This window comes from Rhyacophila brunnea, unplaced genomic scaffold, assembly GCF_057557595.1.
Source record: "Rhyacophila brunnea isolate RB1 unplaced genomic scaffold, BYU_Rbru_1.0 scaffold_19, whole genome shotgun sequence".
Lineage (NCBI taxonomy): Eukaryota > Metazoa > Arthropoda > Insecta > Trichoptera > Rhyacophilidae > Rhyacophila > Rhyacophila brunnea.
The window spans coordinates 24381955-24409272 of NW_028232848.1; the positions used below are offsets into that span (position 1 = coordinate 24381955).

General features: G+C 32.0%; 1 protein-coding gene across 1 annotated transcript in view; it reads right to left on the bottom strand.

Moving 5' to 3' along the window:
• Window positions 1-27318, bottom strand: part of LOC147072864 (lachesin-like) — a 275503-nt gene that overhangs the window by 3498 nt on the left and 244687 nt on the right. The window contains exons 4-7 of the mRNA XM_085945738.1: window positions 24725-24865; window positions 20711-20804; window positions 10602-10795; window positions 3882-3987 (exon numbers count right to left, since the gene is read on the bottom strand). Coding sequence (XP_085801864.1) covers window positions 3882-3987; window positions 10602-10795; window positions 20711-20804; window positions 24725-24865 — 535 coding nt within the window. The remainder of the gene's footprint in view (window positions 1-3881; window positions 3988-10601; window positions 10796-20710; window positions 20805-24724; window positions 24866-27318) is intronic.

Here is a 27318-nt window from a genome sequence, read left to right on the forward strand (position 1 = left end):
GATATTGTTAACTGTAAAGGACCATTCTACAGAGTTACCGGTTAACGATCAGTTCTAAATTTTGTTAACTAAAATTGGTGATCGAAAAAACACAGATAACCAGGGAGCAGAACGTAAGCATGACACAATCGCCTCCCGAAGCGCTCCGACCGCTACTTTCTTTATAAACTCCACGTTCTTATTAGACATGCTAATTTTATTTTAAACCCGTTGGTTGGTTCTATTTGGTGGTGCGGTCAGTGATGGGTGAAACTCGGCATTTGGTCTGTTTATGTCTACAATTTATTATAATTATAACAAATATTTTACCTACGAGGTACCTATTCAAGTTTTTTTTATGCATGAACATGTTCGTAAAATAGTGTGTCCAATCATTTTTTTTCCGACCATGTCCGATCCTAATAATTTCATAATATGGGCCTCCACTGAGTGGAGGTTTGTATTAACAGATATTTGTTTTTACGAGAAATGGATGTCAGCCACTTGCTCAACCTATTAGGTCCATACTCTGACTCATACACAAATTGAAAAAAAATATGTCTACTTGCCAGACTCTGGATTCGAACCTGGAACCCACGACGCGATAGGCCGACGCTTAAGCCGCACGGCCATCGTGGGTGTTGTCCAATCATGAATATGTATAAACATCGCGTGCGTTTGTGTATATTTTTGACTGATAAAGAGGGGATGAAATTGTATTAAATACACGGCGCCATTTTTATGGGAATCGCGGCTTATGCCGCCAGTGCTTGGTGCCCACGCATTCCCAAAAGTGTCAAACTTAGACTCTCTCTTTTAAGAGGACAGCGCATCGCGCTCCTGTCCATTACCAAGGCCTACCGTACTACCTCAACTGACGCGCTCCCGGTCCTGGCCGGCATTCTCCCACTTGACCTGCACATTCAGGTCAGCGGCGCTTCAATATTGCTCCTCAAGGGCGAGGAGGCCGACGTTGGTGATTTTCACCTCGTCCCCCCCCCTCGGCTAGCTGGCGAAGGAGTAGCATTATTGAGGCGCAGAATTAGACTCATGTCGCTCGATGCGGCCATTAAGACCTGGCAGCGAAAGTGGGACGAATCGACCAAGGGTCTGCACACATATACGTTTTTTTCCAGACATACAGTGGCGAATGGAGATAACCAAATACCTGACTCCAGACCATTACACCAGTCAATTTGTGACTGGTCATGGTGGATTCGCTGGCAAGCTCTTCGAGATTGGACTTGCAAGCCGTCCGACATGTCCATGCGGAGGGGAAATACAGGATGCCAACCACATCCTATGGGAGTGTCTGAGTATGTGCTCCGAACGGGAGGAAATGCTCAGGTCGGTCCAACCAGCTGTTGGACCCATCGGCCCGTCCGACCTGGTTGCTACTAAGGCCAATTATCTTGCTTTCAAAAAATTTGCGGCGTCTTACTACGGGCGTGAAGATCTCTTCACATAAATTTTGCTGCCTGTATGATTAGCTTCGTTCTTTAATTTGATAAACAAGTAGCTTCATTTTCTTTTTAGTAATTTCCATGTGCTTTTTCTCTCCCTGGCACTTTGCATTAGAGTAAACTCAGTCAGAGCTCACTTTGAGCGTAGCAATCTAAGTCTTGGGCATCTTCTCTCAGGACACTCCCAGGGGGTCTAGGACGATTTAGCACCGCGAACTGGCCTCCGCCGATTGGCCTCCGGTAATTGGCCGCCGGTACAATCGGACGCCGGCCCAATTGGACGCCGACCCAATTCGATGCCGACCCAATTGGCCTTCGGGAGGATTGGACGCCGCACAGTTGAATTAAATGCGCAAAGGAATAGACGTACGTTACGATTTGTTGGAGTAAATAATCAAGTCAGTTTATTATGCTTCTATCTTCTCAGTAGTCGTACCTTATACATTTCGCGCTTGACACATTTTTAATATAGATTGAGAATAATTATTATGCCTTATGATGTTTATTAAAAGAAAATAATTCTTCCCTCGTTAAAACTTAAAGATGTGCAAAATCAATTAATTTATTGTCTATACATGGGTACTTATTTATATTTACAACAAATATTAAAAATATTATTAGATGTTAGAATGAAAATTACATTATATTTCAGCGTTTTATCGACTTAATGTTATAATAAAGCTTAAACATGTATATTATTATGCATAATTGCGTATTTTAAGATAGTATGAAATTACAAACAAAATATTAAATAAGTTATCTGCTAACTATAAATGTTTCAGTAGTTTGATTGATAAACTACTTAGGTACTGGGTGCCGGACAAAATCTCGAAGGCCGAAATCCCGAAAAAAAAATACAAAAATCAATAATTGCGCAATTTTTGCAAAAGACACAAAAACCCATTTTTGTGGAAATATAAAAAAAATGTAAAATACATACATCAATAATTGCGCAATTTTTGCAAGAGACACAAAATCTATTCGTTCTACAAAATGGTCTCTCCTGAAAAAAATTTCGCAATCGGAAAAACCCATTTTCCGCAAAAATGGGATTTGTCTCTCTTACAAAATTGCGCTCACGATTGCGCAAATATTGATGATTGTATTTTTTTATTTTTCGGGATTTCGGCCATTCGGGATTTCAGCATTTGGGATTTCGGCCTTCGGGATTTCGTCCGGCACCCAGTACCTAAGTAGTTTATCAATCAAACTACTGAAACATTTATACTTAGCAGATAACTTACTTAATATTTCTTACTTAAATCGTAACGTACGTCTATTCCTTTGCGCATTTAATTCAACTGTGCGGCGTCCAATCCTCCCGGAGGCCAATTGGGCCGGCGTCCGATTGTACCGGCGGCCAATTACCGGAGGCCAATCGACGGAGGCCAGTTCGCGGTGCCAAATCGTCCCATTCCCACTTCCAGGCCAATTCTTAGATGCTTCACATCACCAATTGACGGGTCCCGTGATACTCTCGATTAAGACCGAGGGTGGTATGGGGCGGGTTTGGTGGAGGGACTTTAACTTCAATGTATTAAACAAAATGCTTGCTGTACCCATATTTTATTCGCTTTAATGGTATTTTGTCAATCGATGCCAATATGCTTATGATAACATAAGATACGTCATAACAATATACAAAAACACCATTAATTTTAATTTGTTATAATTATTAGGATGTTGTGCAATGTTATGATTTGTTAAAATATGACTGTCTTCAAATGAAACATTATTTATCAAGAATGTTTATTTTGCATACGATTGCGGTACCTACGTATAATTACAATATAACCAAAATTATTAGTACAAAATGAATTTTGTTGGTAATGCACATGTGATTGTTCATTTAAAGTTAAAATATTTGAGAATGATTTTTCATAATACCTAGTTGTTTTGAGAGCCCATTACTTAACATAATGCAACAACGAAGTGAATTCACAGCCTATACAACTAAATTATAATGACGTGTGATTGTGTGGAAAGGCGCATTTACTCGAGCACACGCATGGCATAGGCCGTTCAGAATTTTGCCACTGTTTCAACGAGATGTTTCGTGTTCGAATTGGTTAACACTCAACATAATAACATGTACTAAAAATTAACGAAGGGTTTTTTGGCAATAGTTATATATTTAATAAATTATGGTTGTGGATGTCATTGCTCGATTTGGATGTCTATAAAATAAGATGAAGAATAAGAATTAATTGACTGTGTAGTTGAATTAAAAAATGCATTGATTGTTTTAGACGGCTTTTGATAGATGTGAAAGTTGAGAGTTTTTCTTCGAATGATTCCGTAATGCAAATTAGCTTGCATCTAATATAACGTCCTGACTATTGTGCGAAGTGTTTTAGCTGCACTTTCATACAGTTAGTAGAAAAGGAAAATAACCAATGTCACGGTTCAGTATTTTGAGGATAATATTATTTTAGTTACCATTCAAGATGTGCAGCATGACACTGGCAGAATCAAGATTAGAAGGACTACAGGAATAGTTTCCAGAATCTTCCCGTCTTGTATTGTAGATGATCAGTGTGCCAATCTGAAAAAAATAAGAAAAAATATTTTTAATCATATGTAAAATACACAATATATAATATTTTTCGATAAAACTACAACACTCGTTAGAATTATTTGAATAGTAAATTCACATGTGTATATGAAGAATATAGATGGACTCTTCATAATATTTTATTTAGTCATTGCTTCAAAACCGTAGCTATTTTATGGAAATTATTTTAATTATTTTTTCATTTTTTCATAATTATTTTTTTTAATAATATGAGACATGTATCTATTTTTCAAAAACTTACACAAGTTCACATATAGTCAAAATCTATAATTTCCCAAACATGATAAAAAAACGCAAAGCATGCACACTCTTACATTTTCAAAAAAATGTCTCGTTTTATTCCGCTAAGTGCCTCTGGTAGGTGAAGAATTCACATTGAAACACAAAATCGTCATTTATCACCAATTAATAAGTTGTAGACTTATCCGTTTTCGATAATAGCTGATACTTCGTATTATTTTGTGTACGTTTAGATACATATTTCAAGAAAATTAATTCGCGATGTAAATTAAAATATCGTACTATTCTGTCAATTTATTCAAGTACCTATGTAAAATAATATTATGACAACAAATTTGAAAAATAATTAATATCTATGACATATTTAATGTCAACGATGAACCGTTGTTATCATAGTATAAATAATAATGAAATGGTAATTGCTATGAACTTATAACGGTCTGACTTATAATACTGCCCCCATAAGCAAAAACACAGCTAATGGGAAAAAGTCAATTTTGAGAAAAGAGAGGTTATCATGTTTTTCATTGCTGCTTCATTAAAAGTTAATCAATTTTAATAAATGTTTCGGTTTATAATAGATTATTTAAAAATTGATATTTTGATTACATAAAAATGGCAAAATTACAAAAATATTGATTATAAAACTTCACTATTGTCTTTTTATTTATGATTTTGAATGGAATAATGTCAGTTTCATAAGGAAAAAAACAGTAAATATGTTTTTTTGCTTATAATTTAAATTGTAATGGATATTTAAAAAAAAATAAATACTTATTTTTTAATGTAATGGTATTTTATTTATTAAATTATATTGGAATGACAATATATATTTTTAAATATACAAAAATTCGTCAGTTTTGGTGGGAAGACTCCCAAAACGTCATCCTATTTGTAGGCAATACTCTTCCTTATTTTTGAATTATGCATTTCTTATTTTCCTTTGTTACTCCACATGGTGCAACGTACACTTGAGGTTTTGGTATATTAAGGAGAGAAGTTTTAGTCAAAAACCTCATATCGTGCTACGCAGAAGCGATATCAAACGAAGTTTTGTATTTTAAATGTATTGCCTCTGACGGCTTTGACAATCATCATGTCCTTCATGTAGGGTCTACACTAGTGGTTTTCATGTATGGCCGTGGTGGCCGCATGCGGCCACCACGGCCACACATGATAATATTTCAAAAATGTATTTTTAAAATTATGAAATTGGTTGATTACACATGACTTGTCTTAAATTTCTTTCCACGCTCAAAAATGATCCATAAACTGCTGACCTGTTAATTAATATTTAATTACCATATTTAAATATCATGTTAATTATATCTAATGGCCAGTCGCGCCAAACGCGCTTGTCGCAGTGTCATCACTAAATGAGTTAATATTGTCAATTTTTCCTACTACTGTATACTGTGAAAGATTATTCAGTGAAATGCACTTCATAAAAAACAAATATCGAAGCCAGTTGACAAATTTAAACTTAGAAGCAGCCATGCGGCTCGCATTGGAAAAAAGGAATATTGATGAATTTCCTTTTGCATTATTTTTAAATATCAAATGTTCAGAGACATAAGTACAAATATCATTAATTTAATAAGACTAGTTAGTTAGAAATGTGTTTTATGATAGATTAAGATTAAAATTAATATATCTCATTTAGTGCTAACAACGGGCTGGAGCGTTTTCAGTAGTTGGCCATTAGATATAATTAGCATGATATTTAAATGTGGTAATTAAAAAGTGATTAACTGGTCATTAATATTTTATTTGCCATTATAATTTCATTGGATTTTGCAGCATTTTGATCAAGTTTATCCAATTGCATACTCTCCAAAAAAAGGTTGAGAATCTTTTTTTCACGATTCTTAATCCAATTTCGAACTTAATCACCTTTGAGTCTTAAAATATCATTAAAAATGTAGGGCGATATGAAGTTAGTGAATGATTAATTTGAGGTTATCTCATTATTACCAGTTACATGCGGTATTACGTTTATGTAAAAATTCTAGAATCATAAACAAGAAAACAGTAGGCTAGCGTTTTTAAGCAAAAAACACAGCAAATCGATAGATGTGCTGTGTTTTTGTTTATGAAACATTATTTACTGTTTTGTTGCATCGAAAAGCCTAACATTTTTGCAAAAGTAATGAACACATTATGATGATTTCTATATGAAAAAAAATGATTTGCAGTTTATTTTGTTATGCAATTATGTTCAGAATTTTATCTAGTATGTCACTTCATACTTACTTTAATTTTTCATTTTTTCCCATTAGCTGTGTTTTTGCTTATGGGGGCAGAATACGCCTACACAATAAATTCGTTTGATGAGAGTTTATTTATGGATATCAATTTGTTCTACAGGAGTTCAACTGGGGTTGTTGAAATTTATACTCTTTATTTAGAACTTTAGGTTCATATTATTATAATGATTAAAACCGTTTTGGTCAAGTAAAAATATTGATATATTCTCAAAATAGATAATATCGACTGACGGTACTTGATGGAATATGAATTTTAATTATAATTGACTAAGTTTTTCCCGGATTCGCGTTTCGTAATCTTTAAGTACTATGCATCAGTGACAAATACTCTATACTAGGTGATTATTTAAAGCGTACCTTCTCAAGAAACAAAATATTTCCTATTAACATATTTAGATAATAACGTCATTATTTTATGTTACAAAAAAAATATTTACTTAACGATATTATTTGTCTGTAGGCATGTATTTTAAATTGCTTGTCAACTTGGTAAACCAGACGGTATATAGCAATTTTACTAATACGTAACGATCTATAATACAAACATAATCTAACAAGGGCTTCAACTAATTTGGTACATTTCACGCATAAAACATATATAAATGATTACATAAGTATTGTATAAAACACACGTACATAAATTGAAATCCTGAGACAATAGTTATAAAAGCTTGACAGGTAACCAGTAGATACGAGATTATATTCATTATTTTTTTTGCGCTGGAATCGATGCGAAACGGTCCCTTCGACAAAACGCTGAAGTACCGTGACAGTAGACATTTCTAGCCCGAGTTTAATTCGCGGTTGGGTATTATCAGGACTTCGAACCGTTATTGTTTTCCATATCGATTTTTGTTCCGGTTCAAGTAAAAACATAATATACCTATATCGGCTCGGTTCCAGTTTTCATTCCGAAAAAATAATATGAGTAATTTATGAGCATCGAGAATATCGATATTTAAACGAACGTTCAAAAATATATACCTACCCTATTATTATAATATTGTTAGGTGTACAGTACAGATAGCTTCTGTATAATTTAATTAGAATAATATCAGTCGTTTTCAAAATAATACATTCACTTTTCATTTTATCTTTGAGATATATTAGGTACAATGCATAACATTCGGTATAAGAAGCTCGGAGTTTGAAATTAAATTACTCTAAAGCTCTCTGGAAGGCGATTTAAAATTAAATAGTGCTATTGAGAATTATTAATAATATATACACAATTTATTGTTAAAATAATATATTGAAAATAACTAGGAACGAATAAATTATTGGCAGAAGACGACTCGAAGAAGACTTGTAATCGTCTATCAAGAAGTTTGTTGAAGCTCTATTAATTACTAAGAAGAATATTATATTTCCGGTATAAAACATTTTCAATAATTTTGCCATTATTTAGTAATTATTGTACCTGTTTGATAATATTCCTGCTTGTTATTGGAAACAAGTGTTAAGACAAAATCACACAACTAGTAGGTATACTTATTTGACAAATATTTTCCTGTTGATTGTCAGTAAATGTTGACACATAGTCAAAAGACGACGGATAATTCCATGACTTTCGATAATTCCTAAATACACCAGTCGTGCGAATTCACAATTGCGAATTCACAATTATTGGTACATAACATTTGTCAAGTATTCTGCCTTTAATTGTATTCAAAATACATTGCCGTACTAATACAAAATATTGGCTGAACCCAATGTTATACTCGTCACTATGAGATTATACTTTCAAATGAAATTTTATATAAACAGTTTTTCATCTTGCGTGGGTGCTATTTAACTAAAAACATAGAGTTCCTATTTAAATATAAGGCAAAGTCAAGTATATATGTTCATTGATTAAATATGTATACCAATAAAGGTAACGTTTAAATAAATGGTAAACGTGACATTTAGAATATTATAAATAAATTAATAAGGGTTGTGCTACTAGGAAATTCGTGAATATTATAAAGGTAATATTTGTATAAAATAAATAACCCAGGGTATAATTTCTTAGAAATGAAGTACCTACCTACTTAAATTTAGATTACATCTATTAGTGGGATTGTGACATCGAGATAAATTATTTTATATTATGTAAATTTCATTATATATTAATTATTTATAATATTTTTTTAGATTGTTAAGAAACTTAATGTAACTACATTATGTAAATGTGTCGATATTATAAACCGGTAGATTTTCAATATAGCGGGCGAATATAGAAAATCGTCTCTACTACAATATAGCCATAAATCAAAACTGGGCGCAATGTTTCAAATCACTCCTCGCACATTGAAAATGCAATGATGATTTGAGTTTTTCCATCTCCACCCGCCATGTATATGCAGCCGCGGTTTGTGTACGGCCGCCTTCCATGATACTATACACGTGTCAGAATGAAAAGATTTTAGTGCCACATTTCCTTGTCCCGAAGCGATGCTTCACGGGACTGATGTAGCAACCATGCGCCTTAGTGCTTAAAGAAAGAGTTTTTTTTTTATTTAATTTATTTTATACGTCATATATTATATGCACAGCCGTGGATATGCACGGCCGCTTTCTATGACGCTTTAAACGTGTCTGAAAGAAGTGATTTTAAGTGCTCATTCCATCCCGAGACGGAGCCGCACGGGACTGATGCTGCAACCATGCATCGTAGTGTTTAAAGAAGAAAGTTAAGAAATTTTTGTTTTTTGGACTGGCTCTGCTGTCCAGTTTTGTGTGAATTTTCCAGACCCGGGATTTCTACCTGAGACCCAATACATTATAAACCGACACTCGTGACACCACACGGCCATAATGGGGCCGTCTTTTCATTAAATAATTGTTTAGAACGTTACGAACGTTCGGATAAGTAATTTTTATAAAATACGAAAAACTATAAAAAATAATCAGATAAACATAGATAGATTATTTGAGTATAATAAGCGAAAGGAGCTGGCTTTGATAGTTAATGAATTAATAGGTACATGGCAAAAAAAGTACTTCTGTAAAAGTGGAAATAACTGACATTGAAATTAGCACTCTCAATAAATTATCCCATTTGCACGAAAACTTTGCTTGAACTATGAGTGTATATTCGTATTCTCGTGCTATCTCATATCTCCTACCAAGGCAATATTTGCTCTATTATCTGATATCCAGAATCGTTCGGTGGAGCTGCAATCATACTAATCGCGGATGTTCTTAAGGCACAAAATGCCGTGTCCGGAAATTTGTACGTATGCAGTTCGCCGTGAAAACACTTTACCGTAAAATTTTGTATCTGAAATATATGGTTGTATATTAAAGACCGTCCAACCTCTTTGGGTCGTATAGTACTAAGATAAAATTCATGTCTAAATAAAACACGCTTCTTGTCAGTTTACAGAAAGCCAGCGGCAAACAAATTTTGAAAATAGCCGATATACTGGATTATTTGTTAGGTTAGACTAGGTTTTCATTCTTGAATTCATGAATTTTGCCAAAATCAGAGATGACCGTATATACGGTATAGTATACGATCATCTCTTTCTAAAAATGAAGCTCATAGCAATCTGTGCTATAAGTGAAATGTAATACATACAATTTACACGTAACCATGAAATGCGGTGTCATATTCTCCAACGTTTATCAATAGACAAATAGACAAAATGATGGGGCATTCTTTATTAACTATGAAAAAATTTTCTACTTACATATTTTTTTTACAAATACAAATTAGTTAAATTATTTTGCATATAATGAACATGACAAATTATAAATTTGAAGCATTCAAGTTTACCGCTGACCTTTCCTTATATTATAACGAGTTGGGGAATGCTATACTTTTGTTCTACCATAATGTGGTTGAATCATTGTAGTTTTTTGGTTTTGATACTATGAAGAACTTCTTGCTACTTTACCATTCGTTTGAAGATATCAATAATTATTATAGTTACCCTGTGAGTTATAGTAATTTGGAGGAATTGTCTATAAAGTTACACATCGAAAACCTTTTGACATCTCCTGGTTTCGGAAAGCATTGGGAGAATATAACATACAAATGTATGATGTATGTTTTTTTTATAAATGAATAGATGGATAATTATTACTCACCGTTGTATCAGCACCTATTCGTTCCATACGAATATCTATGAGGCTTCTGTCGTAATTGAGGACCCTTTCGCTGTCTCGGTACCAGAAAATGTATGCTGGCTCCTCCAACGAGCGGCTGATAACGCAACGCAGGCTGACTGTGCTGCCGGCCTTTACGTGCATCTCAGAGTCGCCCACAATCTCGATCTTAGGAACTAAGAATCAAAAAATATGTACAAATCAATATTGTGCATTTCACCGTTTCCAACCATAAAAATTTGAATAAATTAGCAAGAACAAACTTTAAATGTACCATATTATTATATACTTTATACTCTATATACTGGCACGTTTGCCATAGTTTACTGAGTAGAGAAATAATATTTTCCTAAGTTTGAAGTTCTACCGTGCATATTATAAATATATGCACTAAGTTAATTAATGCTAGCATGCGAAACGTACGCCAAACGCATTACTCTCTAGTATTACCGTGGTTGTTTAAATTAGCACACATTTGAGGTGTAGAATTTTCATCAGGCTTACAAAGTATTGATCAACGCACACAAAAAAACAGACGCTCCTATGTTACTAGTAAAGTAATGAAACGTTTTCCTGGCCTAATCTCTGAAAATAAATCGACAACATATTGTTTAAAATTTATAAACGGAAACCGATCATGAAAAATCGATTGGCGTAAATTTCAGATCGACGTGATCGATAACAAAAAAAAAGATGGGTGAGTGACGTTGGTGATGTTATCGCTTAAGGTTATAGTCCTCAGTTGAGGCATGGTCTAAAAAGATCGTGGCTAAGCGATGCGCGGATTGCGGGTTGCGGATGAAAATGACGTATGCCGACCGAAATATAATTTGTCATATAAATCCAACATGCGTCCATTTAATGTTATATTAGTAACAATAATAATATATTCATTGACATGTTTTCTTTTTAAAGTAAATGCGTAACGTTTTTAGACATCTTTTCACGATTTAAGAATTAATACTCCCGTCGCCATCACGAAACAAAATGACGTATTGACACCTCAACGTTTGCTCTCAGACTGCCAGCGAGTCCAAAATTTTGTCGCGCCTATAGTTGAAAATTATTTGCCGTTTCACTGAAGTATCGCCTTAACCAAACATCTAGTAGCGTAAACTGAGCCACCCGTTCATCCTTTCATTGTGTACCATTTAATGGGATCTGTAGTATATAGTACCTATATAGTAGTAGGTCGAATAGTCGCGCCGCCCGAAAAATTTACACCCATCCAAACCTACTAAAATAGTGATATTTATAATTTCATATTATATGGATAGCACAATATTAAAAAATATATATATAGATATAGGTACCGAAATTTGGGTGCTCGCAACCATGTCTGAATATCTGTACACGACAGATAAACTGCGATTAGTCCAAATTTCGTAAAAAATAGTAAGTTATTGCCATGTCGAAATTTATTTTTTTGCCTCTATAGGCTATCTATAACATCGCTAATACAGAATGTCTAATGCGCGAAAAATCACTATTTTGTCTCTCCAGTAAAATTATCAATATAGAATTAAAATAGTTCAATTATCATCAGACACACTTTGAACACCATACATCGGATAGAATATTTATTCTAAGTGCCCCTTAATGCGGCTGAATGTGCTAGAAACAGTTTATGAACTTTTTGCTATATAACTTCTATACCTACGAACCCACATTTGACGGAAAAATGTAACACCAGTCTATCGACATCCGATACGTACTATTTATAAAGATTTGGGTTGGTAACGTGTTTCAGCGCCGCAGGCAAAAACAAAATATTTTTTATGAAATATGCTGTCAAAATGATATTATTTTTTCTTACTTTATCTCTCGCATATGCAATAAATATTCTATCTTCTCCCGATAGACGTCATTGCTTTAAACGTAAACATACTACATATTTACTATTGTTTAATTAGTAATATAAAATACCCACAGACATTGAAGACATCAGAAGGCAAATCCTGAAATACTAAACATAAATCCTATCGAATTGAATAAAACTCTCATTAATCAGAATTCATGTCAGTCTTTATATCAAAACAATACAAAATCTTATTATTTTTATAGAAATGGGTGATACGAAATGTACTTTATTGCAAAATGTAAATTAATGTAATGATTTTCATAATAATTTCCGAAACGGTGCGCCATTTATAACTTTTCCACGAAACGGTCTCGAAAATTTTACGGACCGGAGCTGCACTCCGATGCATTCCACTCCATTCCAAGCGCTGACTATACCAATATAATATACCGTAACTTAGAAACACAGTAAAGATGTATTCTTTCATGTAACTTACGATTGGGTCCCTGGCTTAACCTATCGCCGATTTTTTATAATAGTAATTCAATTGAATGTTTTTATTCGGCTTTTAAAATACAATACAATTATTATGCGTAACTGTTTGTGAATATTTACAATTCTCTCGTAAACCGTATGCAATAAACTTTCATATTCCCCAGTGGAAAGCTCTTATTCTGTTAAATAGAATAATTAAAATAAAGCGATACGCCCAGAACGCAGTATACAACTTAGTATTTTTTGTACAATGTTAATTACTTCGCTAATGGAGGCCGCTTTTAATTTTTAATGCAAACATGTTTCAAAACAAAAACTATGAATACGCGTCAGAGAGGGTAGGTAATAATTTTAAACAAGATACCTAAAATAAATTTGATGAGATATTCACAATTTGTAAATACAAGATAATAATAATATAATATTTATATATATATTTTGTAAGTAAGGTTGTAAGGATTTATTGTAAAGAAAATTGTCATAATGCAAAAATAGTAAATTATACATTAGAGAAGTGGTACCTAGTTAAAACATTTGGATCATCGGTCACTAACACAAACATAAAGCCCTCCAATGGAACCTACTCAGCACCACATTTAGTTTTAATCGAGCGTATCACGAGGCCCTACGTTTGCGTGAAGCATCACCAGATTTTTTACGCCTGGGTATGTTTCAGAAGCAGATATATAAGACAGACATCACCGCGCAATCAAGTGTGTTTTAAATGAGATAATAGATACTTTCTTATGAAAAGTACCTACAAGAGAGGTAAGCATTGTGAGCTAATAAACATATAGGGTTATAATTATTATTAAAGTACAAAAAAAAACAAAGCAACACTGAAAACAGCCCAAGTAAGCCGAATATGATATACTATTTATTTAGCTAATACTTTCTTAATATAAAAAAATAACTATTGTTTAATACGATTATCGTTTAATTAATTATACATTTTGAGTTGAGGCTTTTCAATTGAATCGACAATTCTACCTGTTCAAAGAAAACTGTTTTAAATCGAAATAATACACTTTTCAATGGAATTGACAATGGCGCTTGCTGCGAAGAACTTCCGAATAAAACAATAGGTAGGTACTGAATCGAAATAATATACTTTTCGTAAGGGGTTGAGGGTCAATAGCTCTCATTGAAAAGATATTAAGTCTTCGATCGCGGAAAAGCGAACAACTTATTTTAATAAGGAAATAATTTGTAAAACGAAAATTTTCTGTTATCTACCTAAGACATAAAATATACATTTATTTATTTAATTTATTAAAGTATATCGAGGCTAAGAAACGATACCTTGACAAGTGAAATTTTATTTAAAATACGTTTTTTGCATTATTGAATACATTGGTAGTATCGGCATCTACCGACGAAAGCTGAAAATTATTAAAAAAATATTTAGCTCCTAAAAATGTTTGTAAAGATATCTCGTATTTACTATTCAGACGTACTACAGTTAGATGCATGTAAGTGATCCTCATATTACATCATACATACACTCACTACAGATGACAAAAACATCGATTTGTAATATCAAATATCAAACACCGTGTGTATATGTGAGTTTTTTCTCTCTATTATAAAGTCATGGCTGCACGGCTGAAGCGTCGGCCTCTAACGTCGTGGGTCCCAGGTTCGAATCTTGTGTCTAGCAAGTATTCATATTGTTTTTCAATTTGTGTATGAGCCAGAGTATTGACCTAATAGGTTGAGCAAGTGGCTGACATCCATTTCTCGTAAAAAAACATCTGGTAATACAAACCTCCACTCTGTGGAGGCTTGCCTATATTATGTATATATTAGGATCGGACATGGTAAAAAAAAATATATTTTGTCACTTACGAGATGTGTTTTCTTATTCCACGATTTGTATACTTTATTACAAATATATCCTTTTTAACACAACGTGAGGTCATTTATTAGGTCTAGTTAGTAATATAAGAGAAATAATCATAAATACTTAGGGTTTTGCAAACATCACATAAATATATTGTTACCTCACCTAGAAATGAACCTTAAGCCCTCAGGTAGAAGGTGGATAGACTACGATGGCGTAAATGAATTTAATAATCATTTGGAAAAACTGGGAATTCAGTTGTCCAGTGATTTATCTTATTACATCTTTTAAGTTAGCAACTTAAACTGTTAAAAAATATCTCCTGACCAGGACATAGTCAAAAGTTTTGAATCTCATAGCATATTTATAAAATCAAAGTCTTCTTTATTATTAACCATTCGTATGACTGATAGTCGCTACAAAATTCTATACTGCCGAAACACTGAATAACTAACAATGTTTGAGCTCGAGTTTCATGATAAATTCAGTATGAACTGAATGTGTAAGCGGTTACCATTTGTTGATAAAATCATTTTCGGACTCGAGAAATATTCACTCATAAATTTTTAATTAACATTGCTAATGTAGTGGTTTCATAGCGGTAATTGAATTTGATACAGCATTATTTTATATAGGGTATATAAAATTAACTGAAATTGATAGAAATTAACTGTCATATTTTAATCAATCGTCTTTCGGTATTATGAATGTTTAATGTTTTATTAAATTGCTATTGATATCACGGGGCGGAAAGAAAATGCTGTCAAATAAGACGGTGTTTGTGGAACTCGAAAAAAATACCAGCACACAGGACTCGCTGTTAATTTGGAGAAAATTAAATATATTGAACTAGAGGGTCGGACAGACATTGTGTTACTTTCAGGGAGCATAAAGCGCTTTTGAGAGGGTGAAAAATTTCGTGTATCTACCTGGGGTCGTCCATTGATAGTGAGAGTAGTTGCAAGGTATTGCACCGACACTAGAAATGCAACTTGTACAAAATCTAACAAAACTAGTTGTCGTTTATGGCTCTGAAGCCTGGCGCATGACTAAAAATATGGAGCGAGTATACTGCGCGGTATCTTCGGAGGTGGATACAGAGGTACAATAACGAGCTGTATGCTTTTTATGGGAGCCCATGCATTGTACAATAGCAAATTCAGCTTTAGAGAGACGGAATATGTACACAGGATAGACGAGTCACGCATGACAAAGGTACTGACCATAGAGGTATTAAATTAGAGGTACTGACATTCGGGAAGCCGGAAGGCATACGAACACTTCGACTGCCTCATGTAATAACACACCAATTCGAAATAGTGTGTTTTATGTTTTTTGAGTTATTGTTGCATAGAAAAAAATACCACACCAGCCAATTTTTTTTTGGATTTTTTTCTCGAAAAACACCCAAAATACTGTTTAAAATAATACTCGTAAGTAGAGTTATGATTATATAACATTTTTTGTAAAATCTTAAATTACATGGAATAATAATCCACTTGTAGTTGGTGTGTTATTACTCGGAAAAAATATACATGCTCCCTACACAAATCATTTTAGTGTATCATTTAACTATGATTTCACCGTGGAATATGACACTAATTCAACTTTCACCTTCAAATCTCGCCTTTATCAACATATAACAACACTGTATTGAAAAATCATTATCCTTTGTAATGAATCGCACCTACTTTCATTATCACAAATTGCTTTTGTGACAGTAAAATTGTATTATTTTTGTTATTGTGTACAAATTACTAATTTTAATATTATTATTAATACTATCGGCCTATGGTAGGTACTATTGGAATTCGAATTTAAATTCTAATGGATTTAAGTTATGAACTATTCCATTTAATTAATATGTCGCCAACTAGATCTCGGCGAATATTACAATAAGCTCAAGAGACTAAAAAATAAAGGATGGAAACAATAAAAAAATAAATCTCCTATTTCAGACAACACATTTTTAGGTTATAATTATAAATAATTCAACCTTAAATATTCTGTCTGTACTATTGGCTCCTACAGGATTTTCAATGTTTATAATATTTTGTGTTTCGTAATATAAACTATAACGTCTTCCTATCATTAGTAAGCATCGTATAAATGCATATTTGCACCATTAGTTTCCAATTTACAACCTACAATAATTATTCTTCTTGTATTGATTCCATGACGACTTGTGATAAGTAAATAAGGTAATACTTGCCTATTTTTGCACATGTGTTGACCTTTTTACTATACTTTTATGATAAATATGGTAGTAAAAAAAGTCTAAAAGGTTTATTGCATGTTTGGGTGAAAATTGGATATTCCAGGTTGATTTCATCCCCATCTGAAGACTCCGAATAGTCCTAGTGATCCTGGATTGTCGGGTTTTAGTTGTTCTTCCAGTGTGCCATTATGACGCAAAAATTTGGAGGAGATTTGGGAATGATTGATGATTTGATCGAAGAAATTACGAAATCTCAAGCAGATCTTACACAGAATGAAATATATCGCTCTATTTTAGAGCATAACAAATAACAGTATACTTCTGTCAGTACTTTGCCACCTTGAAACATAAATGCACTTGTAGACATCACGTCATCAGACATGACGTTGTACCTACTTAGTGCATCTGTACAAAGTATTTTCACTATAAATTGACACACTTGAATCGAGAAAAAGAAGAGAGCTGTAATTTAAGACTTGTGCAAAAGGAAGAAAGCCAAAAAAGCATTCAATTCAGGTGAAGAATATATGAATGAATATAAGAATATTTGAATACCATGGAAGCACTATGTAAAAATTCTTGCCAATTCAAATATGTGCCCAAAAAATGAGTGAATCCGAACGTCAAGTTAGTTTTGATTCATTTTGTATTATTGGCAATCATGAGAAACAATGGGATTACATCTTACGATATGACAAGTCAGTGCAAAAGAAAACCCAAAAACTACCAGCTTCTTTAAGACGTTTAAAAGCACTTATTTATGGTTTGTCATGCAATAACGAAATAATAAAATTATGTAAAACTATGTTTTTACAAACACTTTCAATTTCAAATATGTGGGTGGTGAGTGCTTTTAAAAAAAGGAAGAGTCAGAATTGCTATTGTATAGTCAAGGCAGGTACAACAACCGTTCTCATGCACTCAAGGAAGCAAAAAAAAATAGTATAATTGAACATGTTAATAATATATTTCATAAGAAAAGAATCCCACTATGTTAGAAAAAATAGCCAAAAAGAATATTAAGACGAGAATTTGAATATGGTGAAAATGTTTCCCCAATATAGCATATGATTTGGATCAAAATAATATCAATTTCCAATTGCTACTGAACGCCAATATAAAGGCATATTTTTCTCGTATTTCTTCGTCTGAACAGGAACGGAAACAATAATTGAGTAAATTAAATATTTAATAAAAAAATAAAGTGATTATCAGCATTATTTATTATTATTATTATTATTATGAAACAGGGTGATATAAATCGTGCAAAAGAAAATTACATTACAACTGTTACAGCATGTTTTGATTTACAAAAGTTTTAACTGTGTCACAAAGTGAAGTATGAGTCTTTCATTATAAGAGAAAATAATATGCCATCTATAATCTCACTGTTCATGATAGGATGGCTATTAATTGTTACCTTTGGCATCTACAAACAGGTAAGTGAGGTGCGATAGAAATAAGTAGCTGCATAGAAGTATAGAAGTCTTATAAGTACTATTTTTACATATTTTAAATCTAATTTGAAGAATACAGTTGTATATTATAAGATAGTTTTCCTATACTTAATTTAAAAAAAGTTTAATTTACATAACGTTTATAATGCTGCAACGTAATTTACTTAAAATATATAGGTAACAAACTATCCTATCATTTCTTAATTTATACTACCAATCATTATTATGTTGAGTGGAATATTCATTAAGTAACTTTGCAATTATTTTACTATAATATTATGTTCTGTAAAACAATTTCCTCAAACTGACAGAATGGTTAAAATACAGTTTATTGCGATAAAATATTGTTTAATTAAAAAATCTCTTCATATTCCATCAGAATATCTAAACATATTTTTGGTTTAATCAAATATCATCGAGAGAGAAAACACTAAGAGCACATAGTATGTCATTCCCCGTAAAAGTCAAAACAAAAATCTCTCTAAGTCGAGATATTTAAGATTATCTTTCAGAATTAGCATGAAAAAAAACACCATCTCAAGTTACGTGGTACTTTTTTTATGAAAAAAAAAATAATTACGTGGAAAAACACACCAAGTATAGATATATACACCCTCTAAAAATATATAAACGGGAAAAATCACACCAAATCTAGATGTAATATTTTAGTTGTCAAACTTAACGTGGAAAAACACATTTAGGGTATTATTTCCCAAATTATTGTCTTACAAAAGTTGATTGTATGCTTAAATGATACTCTATTTAAAGATAGAAATTATAATTTAAATAATATTTGCACATAATAAACGGCTTTTGCTACACATTTTTTTGAATGGTTTTTTTGCTCTCCTGAAAAGTTGATAATTTAGAGTTAGTGTGTTATTCCATGAGGTAGTCGACTTGATAGACCTCGTAAAAGATGGAGGGATTGTTTGAAGCTGCATTTAAAACTTTAATGCGTAATACTATTAATGCTACATTATTGAATGTTGTGTATTACATACTTTGAAGTATTTAGTATTTAATAAAACATAGTTTTGGAAAACCTCAGAAACATACATACCAATTAACAAAAAGGAAAATAATTTTTTTTACTAATATGTATTTTTCAGAGGTTTTTTTTAATTTGGATTTTTCTTTATTAAACAATATGACTTTCTTATTTATTTCTGTATTATGAGAACATATTAATGAATTTAATTACCGACAATGCATTCATATTGAAATTAATTATTATTAATTGAATTGTCGTTTATGTGGTACAATTCATATAAAATGATTTTGAAACAAAGTAATGTCAATTCGGGAATGGGACAACTGGTCGCACATGACAATCGGGCACCGGACTGTCGAATTAAATACATAGACATTTTTTACGATTTTATACAGAAAGTACACGAGGAATTTTAGTCAGTTTCTATCTACTACTAAATTTCAGTAGTTTTATTTCATTTTTCTCTTAACATAATGTTTTTTTTTTATTGCGGATTGATAATTATCATGCCTGAGGTTTTATACAAAAATAAAAGAACTCTCTTTGTTGGAACATAAACATATGCACAATTAAATTATTATTTACGAATGCATTATTAAATTTTCAGAAAGTATTAAATAATAATTTATTAATTTAAATATAAATAATAATATCAAACAAGTATAGATATATTTCAAAAGTACCTATAATTAACGAACGTCTATTTATTTTTGATTTTAATTCGAATGCAGGGCGCCCAGTTGTTCCAGCGCCAAATCGTCCTAGACACTTTAATTCTACTTTAATATAATCATTTCCGTTGATAGCTGTTTTGGGCTATAGTTGATTATTCCGAAGATATGTTAATCTCGAACTCGAACAGCTGTTAATGTAAATTACTCAATTATAGTAGAATTACTAAAAATAGCTTTATTTCAAAACCATTATATTTAATAAAATTGATTTCTTGTCTGATGTGCTTACCTACATTTTAGAAAGTAAATTATTTTATCTTTAATTTATGCATTTAAGCTTACTTGATTTGTATATTTAAAGAAAGATTGAATGTTAACCACCATTTCACAAAAAAATGTAATATAGAGCTTTGTAGACTTCGTTTTATGTTATCCAAATTTAGTATTAATTGCTGTCAATGGAGAAAATATTCATATTACACTTACCAATTCAACGTATATACTAAATTCATTCTGGAATTACTATTTACTATATTGTGAAAAAGGTAGAATATAGCCTGCAGCTAAAGATTTTTTTAATATCATTAATATAAATAATATGTTTCTCACCGACGACATTGAGTTGTATGAAATGGCTCATCTTGGGTTCCGTGCTGACTTGGCACTCGTAGAGACCGGCGTCGCGCGGTTGGACGTACTTCACCTGAAAAATAATGAAACCATCTTTTTCAGCGATACTGTAACCTACTTTACACACGACATATGAAAAATGACTTCGCTGCCAGTTAGGGCTGGCCATATCTTGGCAATATCATAATAATGCACATTAATAGAATGTAAATAAACACTAAGTTACATTGAATACATCTGCTGACTACTTAAGACGATACATCAATAAAACGGCAAATAATTTTCAACTATAGGCGCGACGAAATTTTGGACTCGCTGGCATTCGGAGAGCTAGCGTCGAGGTGTGAATACTTCAATTTGTTTCGTGATGGCGACGGGGGTATTAATTCTTAAATCGTGTAAAGATGACTAAAAACGTTACCCATTTACTTGAAAAAGAAAACGTGTCAATGAATATATTATTATTGTTACTAATAGAAAAATAAACAGAACATTAAATGGACGCATGTTGGATTTATATGACAAATTATATTTCGTTCGGCATGCGTCATTTGCACTCGTGACCCGCAATCCGCGCATCGCCTAGTCACGATCTTTTTTGACCATGCCTCAACTGAGGTATAGCCTTGTTAGAATCGAGTGGGCTTTACTAGATGTACATATTTCTTGTAGAGTCTAATATTTTTACAAAATTTACAAATTTAATTATTTTGCATGTTTGTTGAACATAAAAAATTATAAATCCAAAGCTTTTATGATATTAAAATAAAAATATAGAGTAATAATATGAATAAATAATAAAATAATAAAAATAAAACTAAGCACACTGAGTGAACTAGATTGATAGACATTATCTTAAAAACTCATAAAACAGCGTTCACCTAAACTCAACTCACGTAAGTGGAATATATCAATATCCAATAAGATTTGACTGAACATAGTTATTATTGCCCTGCCAATTGGCATTGCGTACAAATGGCAGATTAGTTTTTGGAAGAACAAACAACGGATGCTTCCGATTTCTAAGATAATTATCAGAGACATACAAGTAAATATTACCAAGAATGGCAGAGAGAAAGAATATGTCGTTAAATAAAAATCCCTTCTAAACTTTAAGCTACATTACATTAGCATATCTAAGTGAAAGTCAGTCGGTTAGAGCCACGGATAATATCCATACAGCCGAAAGTAAAGAAGTCGCCAAAATTTCTTCTGGACTCTCACCACCCTAAGGCCATACTTAAACTAATGCTGGACCCAGACAATAGACCCACTCTCAAGTATGTATTATAACCATGTGGAGTAGAAACACATTTAGATATTTTTGTACAAAACACTTCTGATATCAGTTATATTATATCAGAATGTTGGATTATAAGTTTTAAAAAAAATTGAAAACGGTCGGTTGAAATTAATTGAAATAATTGATTATTGTAGCAAGATTTGGAGCTTAAAATGAATATTAAGTATGTTTATTTATTAATATTGTACATATGAGCAAACAAAATGTAATAATCATATTGTCTCGAAAAGAATAAGACCATGGAGGTATAATTATCGTGTAATAATACTACAGAATTTATATCAATATTATGTAAGAGTGATAGCAACCCTTAAAACAACACACGCTGGGGGCTAGGGGTTGATTAATGACCTCGGTGACGACTGCTAATTAATAATAAACATTAGTACCATCTGAACGCATGCGTAAACTTTGAAATTGAGATACTGTCACCTAATATAAGCACACATATGCTGATATATTATGTCATATTTATATTTTAATACAGTATGTACATATTATAATGTAGGTATAATACATAATAATATAGTTATAGTAGAAAACTTTAATTAAAATAGTACTGGGTATTCAAGTTTTTATTGCACAACCAAAATTGTATGAGGACCGTCTATTTATTTTACAAAAATAATTAAAACTGATACATACACTAATTATAAAACCGCGAAAATAATAAATTTGTGTATAGATTTAGGTAGATTATTTTAAGAGATATACCTACATATTTCTGTGGATAGAAACTAAAGTTTTCATTTGGCTAAAATGTTTTTTAAAAAACCATGTCAAACTAAATATCAATAGTTTACGTTAAAATATTTAACAAAACATAATGAATTACGTACCTATATAAAGTTATTCAGTTTTTTTTTGTTTTTAATTTACCAATTAAAACGTTGATAAATTGATAATTAAAACATACCTAACAATAATATTGTTAAATAATATATAATATAATATGGGATAATAGTATGCGATGTGAAGAATGCTCGGTGAATAGTTAGGCGGTGGATAAAAATGCCGTCAAATAGTAGTACCCAAAGGGCACTAAACAAAAAAACCGCCGGACAGTTGAACTCGTAAAGTTCGGTGGATGTACGTTACAGCATCAACTTAGGGACCGAAAAGAGCCTTTGTTTAGCAGTGGATTAACCTCGGCTAATGATGATATAATATAAAATAATATAACATTCTTTAATCACCGTGTATGTAGATATAACAACATAATACAGTATTAAAATATAAGCCATTAGCTGTTGAAACTGGTGTTTTTTATATTAATATGCGTGTCAGAGGACTGTTTTACTTTGCAATGATTGTAGTAATTTTACCTGTCAGCAACAAACATTCGAATAAATAAACCAAATAAATTAAACCATTTTGTTATGTTTATTGCTGTAATAATCGTAGAAGCAAACCTGAGCTTTGACTGACTAGCCTATTATGCGAAAATAATAAATAATCTTGTATTAAATATCATATAGCATGCTTTGATCAGACAACTGGAAAAATGATTTATTATATTTTAACAAAGTGATATGTATACTCGCATTTTAATGGTACAGTATGAAAATTTTGCGTTTATTTTCAGAATAATAATAATCAAATTGAAGAATAATATGATATATTATGCGGAATATTTTTGTTTGCATCATTAAAAGACAAGCTTTTTTATATTGAAGATACGCAATTTTATCGACTCCTATAGCTTGTTGATAAAACCATTCTCAACTTAGAAATAATGGCGGTTTGGGTTCAAACCCCAGTCAATAAAATCTTCTTATTACTCATTTGTTCAATCAAAATGGAGATATATATTATTTGTATTATTAAAGCTATTGTAATTTTTCTTAATAATTGTGCTTATTTTTTTTCCTGAGACTTAAGGTTAGTACAAACTTCAGCGATGTAGTCCTGGTGACAGATTCACAAAAAAGCCTCGAGACTACCGTTTCCATCTTAACGACTTCGCTTGAATATAGTTAAAGATTTTTCAGAACCTACAATATTTTTAGTCTAAATGTCCCTGGAAAGACCTGTAACCTGAGTATTCCAAATCGCACATTATGCACATGCTTTGATTGCGTTATTACGGCGGAAGCATATTCCACTACCAGAGTAAACTGTTTAGTACGTTATGAAATATATCATGATGATGAAAAGAAAGGGTGCAAGTACTAGACAAGGTGCCTTGCTAAACTTCTGAAGATTCATTCAGTATTTGTGTAAGTAGGTAATATTAAATTATAAAAAAATTCAAATATATTTCGAATACCTATTATATTTTACTGTACTTGTTTCGATTGCTCAACTCTTGTATTTAAAATTTATTTACTTACCGAAATTAATTTTATATTTAACATGAAATACATTATACCTACTTACATCATAATCTCTAAAATAAACTATATTGGGTCTTGGCCGCCTTCAAATAAAGCTATTCTAACTATAGCAACTCCCGACTTTCAATTTAAATATCAGTATATTCAAAAGATACCTTTTTGAGATTGTGTGTTCTATCCTTGAGACATTAACTGTCAAACGTTTTATGTATAAGACTACTTTGAACAGTATTTATGGTTCTATTTTTGTACAGTTGTCGATTTTTATAACCCATAGAAATATCTTAATTTTGAAGATAATGCTTAGTTTTCTCATGTGTTAAATGTATGCAATACTCAAATAAGATTATTTACCTGCAATGTCCACGTGTTGGTGGCTTCAACAAGAAAAGCCTGAAACCGCTCGTCAGCTATGAAGGTGTACCGGTCCACTGTGAGGATGTGAGCATCTCTCCGCCTTATCCATGATACTGATTTGTTCCCAAACTGTTTCACCTGTAAATAATAAAAAAAAATGTTTATTCTATTTCTGATACTCATTTTAATTGATTAAACATAAGGAAACTTAGTCACCTCCGTGAAATTATATTCCATGATATTCACACAAAACTAACTGCCAAATACAAGTATAATATTTACTTACAAAAATATTATTTAAAAAGTAGAAATGTGAATGGATATTAGAAAATAAATATTATTAGAAGATTATATTTTTCTTTTGTTTAAATAAAAAACTAATATCAGCTGATGGATGGTATAGACTATGTCATAATTTTTTTTTTTAGAATAAGCGAGCTACATAAACAAACACAACATAGAAAAAAATACTTACATCTGTAATATAAATAAATAATTTAAGTAAATGAAATTACGTTACTGGTGAACGAAATAGTAGGCATATTAAATTAACACAACACTATCTTTCTGAGAACAGCAGCTGTCAACATAAACGGTTAAATGTATATAGTACGTAAAACATTTTTCCGTGTTTGAGTTCGACGTGTGCTTTCTTTCTGAAAGAGATGACCGTATATACCAGTGGCGAAGGGTGACTTTTCGAAAGAGGTAGGCTATGGAGATCTGATAAAAAGAGCACACTTGTCAGGTATACTTGAACCGTTGTACCGTTGAAATTATTTTTTTAATTATCTAATTATTAATGATTTTGGACAAAGTGCGCAGTCGTGACAACATTATTATGCGCGAATGTTTTAGGCTCTGCAATAGGAGCTTACCTTATTTTGTACAAATCAGCAGACTTGCTGAGGTTACGAGACGTAAAGTCCATACGAAAAAAAATCAGAATTATTTCACACATAATCGAAGATTTATTTACTTCGAGACTTCGCGGCGTTTATTATTTATTTACGGCGCGCTGTGGTATATTTTTTAATACCTTTGCAGATTGTTTTGTAAACTGTGTAATACTGTAATACATTCCTAGATATACGACATCTCTCGTTGGCAAAATAAATTATTTTTATGTAACATAAAATAATTAAGTGATTAAGTATATAAATATGTCAATATGCCATTAAAAAATATTTTTCTTAAGAAGGTAGGCTTTAAATAATCGCCTAGTATGGAAACTTTGCCACTGTTTGTACACTATTCTATGAATAAAAAGTATATTCATTTGAACAAAACTTATGAGAAATATTGATAACAAATAGATTATTTTTTAATTACGACACCCATCAGAATTCAAATCTACCCCCTCAGGATTTGCGCTTTTGTATACTGATCACTATGCTATACACATTGCGACAAAGCTAACTAATTAATGGTTTTTACAACACTCTCTGAAGTGCTTTTTATATTGAGTTAGTTATTGGCAATCGGCTTTTGTTTTATTAAACCAATGTATTGAATTACACTTATTACAAACTGGTGTCAGAATCACCTATAGTTTATTGAATAAAAAATAAAATTATTCGATGTGGTCAAAAATACGTACCTAACGAATTTCTTAAAAAATAAATTACAAAAAATGTGAACGACTCGGCAACAACGACGCTCAATTTATGTATATACTAATTCGATTACTTATATATTTTTTTATCAATAATCATTATAAAAGTAAACCCCATCTCTCGCATCGGGTTAAGCTTTGAAACCCCTTGAAAGCTTTAGCTAGTTCGTATTCGTGATTGCTTGGGGGTCGCTAGACGATTGTGTTATCATTAATTACCACAAACAGAGTCAATGTAATTAATTATTTAGATACCCGCCCTGATTATCATTTCTAGTTAATACCATTATTATTAATTTAGCCTGGAGTGGAGTAGTAACAGTCGTCTGAAAACACTCAGGCAAGACACTCCTTATAGTCCTGGAGCATAATAATGTAATTAAATAATAGTTTGTATATTGAAAATACATAGTTTGAAAAAATCTCAGATATGTACCAACTGACTTTTTGTTTTTTGAAAAAAATATAATGTCCAACATGACTTGAACCTGTAACCACTAGATTTGCGCCAATGTGCTTTGCACACAGCATTTTAATGTATGTATATTCAATATACGGAAGAGACCCAGAGGCCGTCCAAGAAAGAGATGGGCTGACGCCGTAGAAGTGGAATGGCTTCATACAAGAAGACACGGTAACTAGAGAAGTGTGGCGAGAGACCGGAGTGAGTGGAGAGCGGTTGTGGAGGAGTTCAAATCCTACCCCGGGATGTAGCGCCGTGGATATTCAATATAAACAATGTTACATTTGTAATTTTTGTGAATGATTTGTTTAAGGCTATACTTCAGTTGAGAAACTAAAAAGATTGTGGCTAGGCGATGCGCGGATTATGCAAATGACGCGTGGCGAACGAAATATAATTTGTCATAAAAATCCAACATGCGTTCATTTAATGTTATGTTTATATATCACTAATAATTTTAATATATTCATTGACAGGTTTTCTTTTTTAAGTACATATGTAATGTTTTTTAGT